This window comes from Hemibagrus wyckioides, linkage group LG23, assembly GCF_019097595.1.
Source record: "Hemibagrus wyckioides isolate EC202008001 linkage group LG23, SWU_Hwy_1.0, whole genome shotgun sequence".
Lineage (NCBI taxonomy): Eukaryota > Metazoa > Chordata > Actinopteri > Siluriformes > Bagridae > Hemibagrus > Hemibagrus wyckioides.
In genome coordinates, this window is record NC_080732.1 from 17,740,895 (window position 1) to 17,753,133 (window position 12,239).

The 12,239-nt window shown below is 41.9% G+C and overlaps 1 protein-coding gene across 5 annotated transcripts in view; it reads left to right on the forward strand.

Moving 5' to 3' along the window:
* Positions 1-12,239, forward strand: part of csmd3a (CUB and Sushi multiple domains 3a) — a 289,841-nt gene that overhangs the window by 131,531 nt on the left and 146,071 nt on the right. For all 5 annotated transcript variants that reach the window (XM_058376410.1, XM_058376411.1, XM_058376409.1 and 2 more), the window contains 4 exons: positions 276-467; positions 1,509-1,647; positions 3,994-4,181; positions 8,737-8,931. In XM_058376410.1, coding sequence (XP_058232393.1) covers positions 276-467; positions 1,509-1,647; positions 3,994-4,181; positions 8,737-8,931 — 714 coding nt within the window. The remainder of the gene's footprint in view (positions 1-275; positions 468-1,508; positions 1,648-3,993; positions 4,182-8,736; positions 8,932-12,239) is intronic.

Consider the following 12,239-nt stretch of genomic DNA (forward strand, 5'->3'; position numbering starts at 1 on the left):
GGCATTTTTCTGATAAATGAGCTTAAGCTTAGACTTTAATTTTTTTGTCTCTGTTACAGACTCTTTAGGAAGATAAAAAAGTAGACTTAACTATAGCACAAAGTTTATGAAGAGCAATCAGTGGTGTGAGAAGATCTTCTGAAACACCTAAATGTGGGTGGATAAACTTATTCGAAGAACGTAGTACTGAACCTGAAATACTCAAACTGATCTATAGCATTTGGTTGCGCTTCAATGATGATCAAAGCATCAGTTCTGCTGGTTTTATTCACCAGGTTCGGTAGCGACCGCCTGCAGGGATCCAGGCACCCCGATGAACGGCACACGGAGCGGCGAGGGCAAGGAACCCGGCGACACCATGACCTTCGTGTGTGACCCAGGCTACGAACTACAGGGCGAGTCTCGGATCACCTGCATTCAGGTGGAAAACCGATACTACTGGCAACCGAGCCCTCCTACCTGCATCGGTGAGATTTTTCAATTTGCAGAACTTCCACCTCAAACCCCTTTGGGAATTTGTGGCTGCACCTCATTTCAAGCATTTCACACCTGCCATGGCACAGCAGAACACCATAAACCCCAGCCAGAGACGAATCTCGCCCTTTCAGAAGGGAGAAAACGTCGTTAATAATAAATCATTTTGACAGAAATATCTGATCGAGTGCTCAGTCAGCATTCAGACGTCTCGAGCATATGAGGCATGTCCGATGACTGCGAAATTGCTGGTATTCTGCAATCAGCTGCAGTTTGCAAAACTATTGGTCAAAAAAGTGCTTGAAGTTATTTTATTTCCCAAATTCAGAGTGATGGATGGATGTGTTGTTCATTTTTTCCCTCCTTTTTCAGTAAGGCGGTGTTTTGATTTGATTTGGCATGTGCTTTCTTGCATGTTGGAACAAAGTGTTAAAATGGATTCTATCCTAATAAATAAACTAGGAAGTAATAATTGAAATGTGGGTAATAAATGAACTCCTACCGGCTTTCAAGGATACTTTGCAATTCAATCGATCGCAATGCAATTCAAACACCTCATTTATTAATAAAAGATTTTTGCACGTCGGTCTTACTTGGCACTTTTGGGGTTTCATGGACACTGCTGAAGCTCAGACTTTAAAAGACGTTAATTCACACTTATTATTACACAGTTATTTCACACTAACAGTTGGCTAATAGGAACAAGATATGGTACATGACAGCATGGAGTAGAAGGTTAATTAAATCGAAAGACTCGAACGGAAAGCTAAACAAGAAAACACAACACAACTGGGAGTGCTGTTACAGGAAATTAATCAATGACTGGTGATGTGAAGCAGCTTGACGTTAGTGTTATAGGCTCTTGGATTAAGTGGTTACTGAAAATCCAGTATATCAAGCGATTTGATTGGTCCGACTAAAGTGGGTGAAGTGGGTGTGGCTTTTCCTTTTTTTGGAGAACTTAATTTAAGATACAAAACATTTGTTTTGCTGACAAAGTGAAACAATACAATCCCTCATCCCTTGTTTTTCAGCCCCCTGTGGAGGAAATATCACAGGCTCGTCCGGATTCATTCTATCTCCAAACTTTCCTCACCCCTACCCTCACAGCAAGGACTGTGATTGGTTCATCACTGTACACCCTGATTACGTCATCTCACTCGCATTCATCAGGTAAGCACTTTCCTGTCGTGTGTTTTTAGATGACCGATAAATAGAAATTAGTTTCTTGGGAAAACATTTAAACCGACGTAGCGCTTTTCTCCGGCATTAATCTTTTTGAAAAATTCACAAAACTTAATAGAGTTAATTCAGCACTTCCTGTTAATATATTCCCCTCCTGTGGTCTTTGGGAGAAGAAGGGATTTTATGGTATATATTTGTTAATTAAAAGGTATGTTTCTGTCCAAATCATTTATTGAGTCTAAATTTACCTATGGTTTAAAAATGAGAGTAAAGTAGAGCATTTTATCTCCATTTCACAGAATATCGTTTTTGCCATTTGGGGCAGTTTCATCCGCAATTTTCACTAATGACATTTTTCAATCCGTGACGTGCACTGAAAGAGTCGCCTCTTCAAAGGATCCAGAATTAGTCAGCTAGTGTCTGCTAGTGTGGATTACACACTAGCATTTAGCCATACATTTAAAGGTTATGGACTCATGCTTTCTGGGGTTTTATTCATAGTACAGGTGATGCCAAATCTGGCTGAATCTGCATTATTTGTCTTTTTTGGGGGGATTTTTTTTTGCCTGCCAGGTTTGCCTACACTTGTAGCATCACTGCAGATCAAGACCAAGGTCCTCTGAATGATCAAATTCATCCCAACAGGAGTGGTCGCTTCCACCATGAGGCTACCCATGTCCACAGGCTAGGGTTAGACTCACTGAATGGTTGTTGATGTGGATGAAAATTCAATTCAATTTCAATTCAATTTTATTTGTATAGCGCTTTTAACAAAGAGCATTGTCTCAAAGCAGCTTTACATGAGAAACCACATAAGAAAACAACAAACATATGAACAGACAAACAGACAGACAGTCCTAGATGTTATCCCAAGTGAGCAAGCCTGAGGTGACTGAGGCGACTGTGGCAAGGCAAAACTCCCTTAGATGGTATGAGGAAGAAACCTTGAGAGGAACCAGACTCAAAAGGGAACCCATCCTCATTTGGGTGACAATTGTGTGATGTAGAAACAGCATGTGTATAGTGTTAAGTAGATCAATAAGGAGGTTGTTGTCCATGGCGCTGCTTGAATATCCCAATCCTCACAAGCAGAACCCGGCTGGAGCTGGTCCATCTCCGGATGCCACTGGAGCCAGCACAGTCTCTGTATGCCTCGGGATGGGTAGAAGAAAGGAAACAATGGAACAGCATTAGCGTAGCTGCTGTTCATAATATTAGCAGTACTAGATGAATGTGCATTTAATCAGATGTACTGGAGTGCAAGGTTATGGGAAGTGTTAGATGTATGCCTGGCTAAAGAGATAAGTCTTTAGTCTACATTTAAACTGGGAGACTGTGTCTGAGCCCCGAACACTGTCAGGAAGACTATTCCAAAGTTTTGGAGCTAAATACGAAAACGCTCTACCCCCTTTTGTGGACTTTGATATTCTGGGAGCTGCTAGAAGTCCGGAATTTTGTGATCTTAAAGAGCGTGGTGGATTGTAACGTGTTAGAAGACTGGAGAGATAGGTGGGAGCTAAACCAATTAGAGCCTTGTACGTAAGTAGAGCTAGTTTATAGTCAATTCTAAACTTCACAGGTAGCCAGTGCAGGGATGATAATATTGGGGTTATATGATCAAATTTTCTTGATCTGGTAAGAACTCTGGCGGCTGCATTCTGGACTAACTGTAGCTTGTTTATTGAAGATGCAGGACAACCACCTAGTAATGCATTACAATAGTCCAGTGTGGAGGTCATGAATGCATGAACTAGCTTTTCTGCATCAGATACAGATAAACTGTTCCTAAGCTTGGCAATATTTCTAAGATGGAAGAAGGCTGTTTTTGTGATATTGTAAATATGGTTTTCAAAGGATAAGTTGCTGTCTAATATTACACCCAGGTCTTTCACTGTTGAGCTAGTAGTAACAGTGTATCCTTCTAGGTGCAAGCTGAATTGTGAGAGCTGAAAATGATGTAAACATGTTGTACAGAAACCTGTGGTAGATATCGGAGTGCTATTTTAGACAGAGCTCTCGTTAAAGCACTGCTAGAGGCAATTTCTTTTGGATACATCAGTTCCAGAGACTCATAGACTCTACACCAAGGTGCACTGAAGCTGTTCTGGTGGCTTGTGCTAGCCTGAAACCATAGACACTTGTATCTTTGTGGCTAGGCTATTAACAAATGTTTTTTATCAAAGAAACCTGTTTGTTTCACCTTCAACAATTTATGAAACCTGCTCTACAATACAACAATATTTTTATGAAATGTGGTTCAAAACTCACCTGCAACAACCACTACTTGTATATTATGGCTATCAAAAACTCATGAATCTTTGATTTGCATTTTAGCTTCAGCATTGAGCCCAATTACGACTTCCTGTACATTTATGATGGGCCGCACACCAACAGCCATCTGATTGGGACGTTTCAAGACAGCAAGCTGCCGGAGAAGATAGAGAGCAGCTCGAACATCATGCACATAGCCTTCCGCAGTGACGGTTCAGTCAGCTATACCGGCTTTCATCTGGAGTACAAGGGTAAGTGTGGCAGTACCCAACTTGTAGAAACGCTCACTGATAATACATTTCAATAAACTACAATAAAAAATATAAAGGCTTCGGTTTGGTGGTGCACAGGGTGGTACATAGGTATAGCAGTACTATATCACAGCTCCAGGGTCTCCAGTTTCATCCTGAGCCTGGGTTACTGTGTGGAGTTTAGAGTTTTCCCCTGGGTCCACATATCCTCCATGTTCTTTGTTATATTCTCCTCTCCTAAAAACCTGCTGGTAGGTGGCATGCTTATGCAAATGTCTCATTAGGAATTGAAAATAATGTCAGGGCAAAGATTTAAGAATGATATTGAGTTTAGCTTTCCTTGACTATCTGTCTTCCCTGACAATATTTTACTCACTGCCTCCTTGGGCTGCCTAACCCACTTATCAAAACATTTAATTGGATGTGGCTGTGGTACAGGTAGTGGTTAAGACTTTGGACCACTGGTCAGAAGGTCATGAGGTCAAATCCCACCATTCCCAAGCTGCTCTTCCTAAGACCTTGAGCAAGGCCTTTAACCTGCAACAGTTCAGTTGTCTAAATGCCAATAATGTAATTGATCTCTGTAGTTACTAAAACACTAGAACCTGAAAGACACAATATTCCCTTTTGTGTGATGCTCAAGTCCTTACCAATTGTTGACTTTGCTCTCGCTCTGGTTCTGTGCTTTATGCTGTAATGGTGCCTCTGGAGCTTTCTGAGGCTTTGCTGCTTGAGAAAAGTTTGGAGTTATTTGTTAAAGTCTCAGTGGTACTCATATTATCAATAGCTGTAGTGCAGAACCAGCATGCCAGTGTCTGTACCTTATATTACCCTTATGAGAGGTTGAGGATCATGGTGAAAACCCATCTGTTTAAAAGCCTGTCCCTTGCTGATGCATTCTGCTTTCCACATTTGAAGATGACCTTCTTTGTACCATTATGGACTGTCCACCATGGTGCAGATCAGTCGCATGCTGGTCACGGAGGGCTTTTGTGGAGTTTCAATCGCTGAAGTAGGTCCAGACTGTTAGACTGTGACCTGTATTTTGTGTACTTGAACAAAAAACTTTGTAGTTTGGATATTCTTTCTGGTCAAGTGCTTGTCTGCTTTGTTTGTATTGCCCTTTCTATAAGGATATTGGACATTGCACAAAAAAGTGTGTACTTCAATTGGGTTGATCCCCACAGCCCCAGGGACACTGGTTTGATCCTGAGTCTGGAGTTTCTTATGTTCTTCAAGTGTCCATGTGGACTTCCTTTGGGTTCTTCACTTTCATCCCACCCTTCAAAAACATGTACCTCGAATGCAAATCCCTGCTGACATACCAAAAATTTATTTTTTCTCCAGATCTTTGACTTAATCTTCTCTGACAAAACTACACACACTGCCGGTTCCTCTAACCACATTCTCTTCAGAAAATCTTAAAAAGTAGGGCTGTGTTTCTAAAGGAGTCCTCAATCACTATCCTAAATATCCTGCAATACCATTCATCTCTTTTGGGTTCCCCTGGTTATTTGTCTCACATGCAGCGGAGATGAAGACAATCACTCTGTTAACTTCCATTCTTGGAGGACTGAGCTTTGTTTCAAGCTTATGGAAAAAAAAAACTCATAGCAGCATGAGTAAAAAACAAAAAGAGCTTGCATTACGTTAAAAAGTAACAAGCTACAATGTTTCCTCCATTTTTCAAGTACTGAGTGACATATCATGTGAGAATATCAGCTTCATATGGGCTGCAATCTGGGAAAAAGTCTGGACCTACTTCACTGCAGCAGACAGTCGATAAAAAGCTCTTCATGACCAGCATGTGAACGACCTTCAGGTCGGCGCATATCCCATAATAAAACAAGACCATTGTAACATTTTGATTTTTAGATTTTCAAAGGTGAACTCTTTTGATTTTGAGTTTATTCTTGTTCACCAGGCACTGGAGGTACAAATTAGCAAATAGGAACATTTCTTTCAGCAGCACATGCGTCATTTTCAAAGTGTTCTTCAGAGAGCAAGAGACACGGCTGACTTTCCGGTTCTACCAACTGGCACTTTGTCTGCCAACACCATGAGAGCAGACGTCATATAATAGCACCATCACAGTGGACAAGTACCTGTGATTGAAATAGCTTTTTTTCAAGATAAGGCTTTCAAATATTTCTGGCTCTATTGCCACACTGAATTTTCCTTCACCAGGGCATGGAGCCAGGACTCAGTTTGGCAAGAAATGTCCATAATAATTCAGGAGCTGTAAAAAGGACTTCACTTCTGCCATATTTTTTGGCTGCAGCCCTTCACAACCTGCTCCTTTTCTTCCACAGAGTGAAGACCTGTCGCAGAAGGCCTCGCATGTTTGCAAGATATACTTTTATTATGTGAGACACATTTCAGCCTCTGACAGCCTTCTGAGCACTTCACTTAAATTTTGCAGAGCTTCATATTCAGCTATATTTCTGGTCAGGGGCCTAGGAGTTGCTAAGGTCAACTTTTATGAACTTTTTCCTTGGTTGCATAGAACTGAAAAATGTATATGTATAATAGGATTTGTTGTTTTGTTGATGAATCCTGAAATTCATATGTAAAGATGATGTTTGTCTCATTATGGGCTGACCACCATGCTACAGATCAGTCACATGCTGGTCATGGAGTGGCTTTTTTTGAGAGAGTTAGATCTCTGCTGTGCATTCAGAAATGTTAGCTTTAATGGGTACTGCTTTGGAGGTTCACTTCATCTTTCATAGCATAATGGGCTGGCCTTGTTTTGTTTCTCCGAAGGTATACTATGGGACTTCAACTAAGTAAGCAGTGAGGTTCCATTTTGCCTTTAATTCATGTCATAGAAGATTGCCCCTTGCCCTTTAGCTCTGGAAAGGGGGCAGGTGAGTCTTGCCTGCTGTTCTTGATGATGAGGCAAATATCAGCTTTCTGGTGCACTATACCATTACTAGATCCTAGCGATCAGATTTCCTGTACTTGGTTTGCAAGTGTTTGTTGGCTAATCACATATCTTCTGCTTTATGGGTTTCCGACTACAAACATCGACTAAACTGTACTGTATATTTCCTTGTTGTTAGGATGTTGCTCTCAAGAATACACCTTTTGCACCTTTAGTGTGAATATAATGTACTTTTAGGTACATTGCTGGACCACAGGTTTACCTTTACAGTAAGTCTTTCAGTAAATGCTTAAGAAAGGATTTATGATTTCTTCCCTGGCCTGGCCCCTGTACCAGGGGCACATATTTTCAGCAGGTAAAACTCAGAAAATCTCCAAGACTTTTCTGGGTAAGACAAATCATGTGTACTAATAGAAGAAGGAAATGCCGAATTACAGTTTATCTGGTTAAATGCTCTTTCTTGTCAGAGTTTGAGCATGTAACATTACAGGACCTAACATCTTCCTATACTAGTTTTCTCAAGACCTTTTGCATAGCAATTTACCTGCTTGATGAGCTTAGCATTTCATCGGCAAAGACTGCTGACAAAATGTGAACAGTATCTTGTGTCTATTACCTTCCCTAGGTTTAAATGCGTTCTGTATTTTAAGTAGCCATTATTATAATTGTCCATTATGATCACAATATGAACATCTAAAATGGATTTTTTTTTTCAAAATTCTGTCCACTAACTGACTTTCCATCCAGTATGTTCTCAGAAATTACAAGAAGAAAATGCTTTTACTTTTAACTACATAGTTAGCTATCAGCTATTTGGGGAAGTGGTAGCTCAGTGTTTAAGGTTATGAGTTCGAATCCCAGGACCACCAGGCTGCCGCATATAGGCTCCTGAGCAAGGGCTTTAACCCTCATTTGCTCAGGTGTATAAATGTACTAAAAGTCGCTCTGGAAAAGGGCATTTTTTGCCAAACTTCTCACAAGCTGCGTTTGTATACTCTCAAACTACTATTTGCTACGTATCTCCACTACACAAGCCCCCCTTTTGGATATTGCACCTTCATGTATGTTTGTATTTGTATAAAACCAGACTCCTATGTGAATCGAACAGTGCTGCTGGCTTGCGTCGATGACTCTGAGTGTGAATTTCATCGAGGGAATCTTTTGGGAGGTGGAGAGAAAAGGCAATTACTGCACTGTTGCATGCAAACACTGATTCTCTAGCGTCTTCTTTCTTCTATCTTCTGGGGAGCAACTCCTTTATTCTTCCTCTAACGAGCCGCTGGCTGGGATGGATTGCAGCACTCATTATCCTCCAGCCACAGGCACTTGGTCCTGGCTCTGCCCCCAGGCCACATGTATTTGCTTGGGGTTTGATCTCCTCTTTATGTGGTCTATATCTTGTTGTCTCTTTTTGCTGGCATTATGGCTCAATGCTACGGTTAGTAGATGATTAGGTGCTAATAATAACTGGACTTAAAAATGGTCTGGTTATTTAACAAAGAGGAATTTTTTTCCAACAGAGAAAAGAATTCAGGATGAATTCAGAGATTTTTAAAGCCAAAAACTAATGGTAATGATAATGAAAAGTGGATTCTTTTTAGATAATTGCTTCAGCTTTTACTTTGCTATCCATTACAGAGTATTCTTTCTTTCTTTTCTACCCACTAGCTAAGCTGAGGGAGGCGTGTTTTGACCCCGGCACTGTGATGAACGGGTCTCGACTGGGCAGTGACTATAAACTAGGCTCCAGTTTGACCTTTCACTGTGAACCAGGCTACCAACTGCAGGGCTACTCCACTCTCACCTGCGTGATGGGCAACACCAACCGACCTGAGTGGAACAGAGTGCTGCCCAGCTGTCAAGGTGATGATGATGATTCCCTCACACATCCACCTACACATCACTGCAAAATATACTGTTTCTAAAAATATGAAATAAAATCCTCTACCTTCAATCTGCTTTATAGTTAAGGTATTTTTAAAACAATGGGGAAAATGATTCTTTGTAAATGACCAACAACACAGAATTTAGACCATTGCATACACAAATTAGTACCAAGTTTTGTTTGGTTCATTTCTTTTGGTTTTTATGCCTCCAACACTTTGTTTTTGGGCTGTCCATCAGTTTATCCATCCATCTATCTATCCATCTGTTCATTCATCCATCCATCTGTTTATCCATCCATCCATCCATCCATGCATCAGTTTACCCAACCATCCAACATTCCATCCAACCTTCCATCCATCCATCGATTCCCGATACTCACTGGTGCAGTATCCCAAGAGCAAGCTGTTGAATGTTTGTTGAATTTATATGGAATCAGTCAAAACAGGGTCAAGGTCATGACAAGGTCAAATGTCTGAACTTGTTTAGCTTCCATCCTGTTTGCCAAACAGAAATGTTATGTACAGAATCATTTTCAGGAATGCAATTCTGATCTAATATTTTTTATTTAATATCTAATACATTTACCATCAACATGTCCTCCAGTCCATCTGTCCATAAAAGGGGCAAGGTCACGACAAGGTCAAATGTCTGCAACTATTCTTTTTAAGATAGCATTTTTCCTGTTTTAAGTACATCTAATGGGTAACCCAAGCACACAAAATGTGTAGCACATAAACTAGCCAAGTTCTACTTATTCTTGCTAAATCAGGGCTGACTTATAATATCAGATCTTCAATTACATCTGATGGTGTTTAATGCTCCGCAATATATTTTTTAGCATATCTACTTTATCTCGATTTCTACATCAGCCTAATCCCAGCTGCTCCACTCAACCGCTCCTCATCCTCTTCTTCAGCTCCAGATGGTTTCCGTAAACGCAGCATGTGTCTGTGCAGCACGCTCAAAATTTTCACCTGCTATTGATATGCAATCGACAGCCATAAGAGCATTTCTAGGTACCAAAAGTACCCCGATATCCAGCAAGATCGACTCATTTTCACAGAGCTCTTTTTCCACAAGGTTAAATGCTATTAAACCTTACCACGTTCCCATCAGAAGGGAAGCAGAATTCTAATTCCTGCCCTAGGTTTTTAAAATTTCCAAGTGCTATTGATGAAATTATGTATCCAGTAGAATTTGTTATAGCAAACCATAACGGCTTACAATTCCAGCCCTGCGGACCCCCCATCTTGTGCCCATTAGTATTTTTCCTGCTCCAACACACCTGATTCAACTCGCCGGCTCACTAACAAGCCCATCAGGGCTTTAAATGGGTTTTTTAGAGGGAGGAAAAAATATGAAACTCGGCAGGGCACAAGCGCGTCTCCACCATTCACTATTTTCATCAGTCTCTGAAGGGATCCTCGGATTCATTTTCTCGACCTGCACTGATATATTCCACATCCTTAACATGCCGGTTTAATACGAAGAGGATATGCTGCGGTGTATTGTGGGGATTGACCTTTCTGACCAACACAAATTGTGAATCCACAAAATCTGGAGCATGAATGCAAGACATCACATGACAGAGTCCTTTTAATATTTTATCATGAATCAACAAATCATTTCTTGCATGATTTCTACAAGAGACCCTTACAGCTGAATGCATTAGATGTAAAAATGAATTGATATAATTTGAAAGACGTTGACAAAAAGTTAAATAATCTTTATGTTAATTGAGTTATTAACAATCAGCTTTATTGATTCTAGTGTTTCAGTCTCATTCTTTTATAGATGTCGGTCATGTATTGGACAATATGTGGATGGCATCTATGAGGGCAGTGGTGGCTCAAGTGCAGGCAGTGGTGGCTCAGGTGTAAGCAGTAGTGGCTAAAGTGGGAGCAGTGGTGGCTCAAGAGGGGGCAGTGGTGGCTAAATTGGGGGCTGTGGTGGCTTAAAAGGGCCAATGGTGGCTCAAGAGGGGGCAGTGGTGGCTAAATTGGGGGCAATGGTGGCTTAAGAGGGGCCAGTGGTGGCTCAAGTTGGGGCAGTGGTGGCTCAAGAGGGCGGAGTGGTGGTTCAGGTGGGGGCAGTGGTGGCTTGAGTGGGTGCAGTGGTCGCTCAGGTGTGGCCACTGATGGCTTAAGTGGGGCAGTGGTGGCTCAAGAGGGGGCAGTGGTGGCTTGAGTGGGTGCAGTGGTGGCTCAGGTGTGGCCACTGATGGCTTAAGTGGGGCAGTGGTGGCTCAAGAGGGGGCAGTGGTGGCTTGAGTGGGTGCAGTGGTGGCTCAGGTGTGGCCACTGATGGCTTAAGTGGGGCAGTGGTGGCTCAAGAGGGGGCAGTGGTGGCTTGAGTGGGTGCAGTCGTGGCTCAGGTGTGGCCACTGGTGGCTTAAGTGGGGCAGTGGTGGCTCAGGCGTGGCCACTGATGGCTTAAGTGGGGGCAGTGGTGGCTCAGATGGGGCCACTGATGGCTCAAATGGGGCAGTGGTGGCTCAAGTGAGGGCAGTGTTGGCTCAGGTGAGGCCACTGATGGCTCAAGTGGGGGCAGTGGTGGCTCAAGTGAGGGCAGTGATGGCTCAGGTGGGGCCACTGATGGCTCAAGTGAGGGCAGTAGTGGCTCAGGTGGGGCCAGTGGTGGCTCAAGTGAGGGCAGTGGTGGCTCAAATGATTACAGCTCTGGGTTGTTGCTTGGAAGGTTAGGGTTCAAGCTTCAGCACCACCAAGCTGCCACTGTTGGGAGATTGAGCACGGCCCTTAACCCTCTCTGCCCCAGGACTGCTGTATCACAGCTGCCCCTGTGCTCCTTAACTGGGATATGCAAAGAAAACCAGTAATGTATGTATGGTGATAAAGGCTTCTACTTTTTCTTAAACTATAGAGATGAAAAAGCTGACTAAAATGAATCGCTTTATTTTGGAAGTGCTTCAGAAAAGCTGATAAAATACTGTGATCCTTAAAAACTTCCACCCAAGCAGCTGATTCCACTTGAACTGGGAGAAAATGTCTTGTTTTTCTGAATTCGAACCCAGAAAAATCGACTGAAACCCCTGAACACGTATAAATTTCCCTGCGTATCGCTGTTTCTTTGATCTTAAGTCAGTATTTTTGTATATGTTCAAAACACCAATCTGTTCTGTGTTATATTCCTGTGTGTATCTGTATGTGCATTAGTGTGTGTATATATATATATATATATATTGCAGTCACTCACCTCACACCGTTTATTATCTGAACGTCATTTTTTTTTAAGAACAAACCCCCTTGCAGTCACTGCACATATTT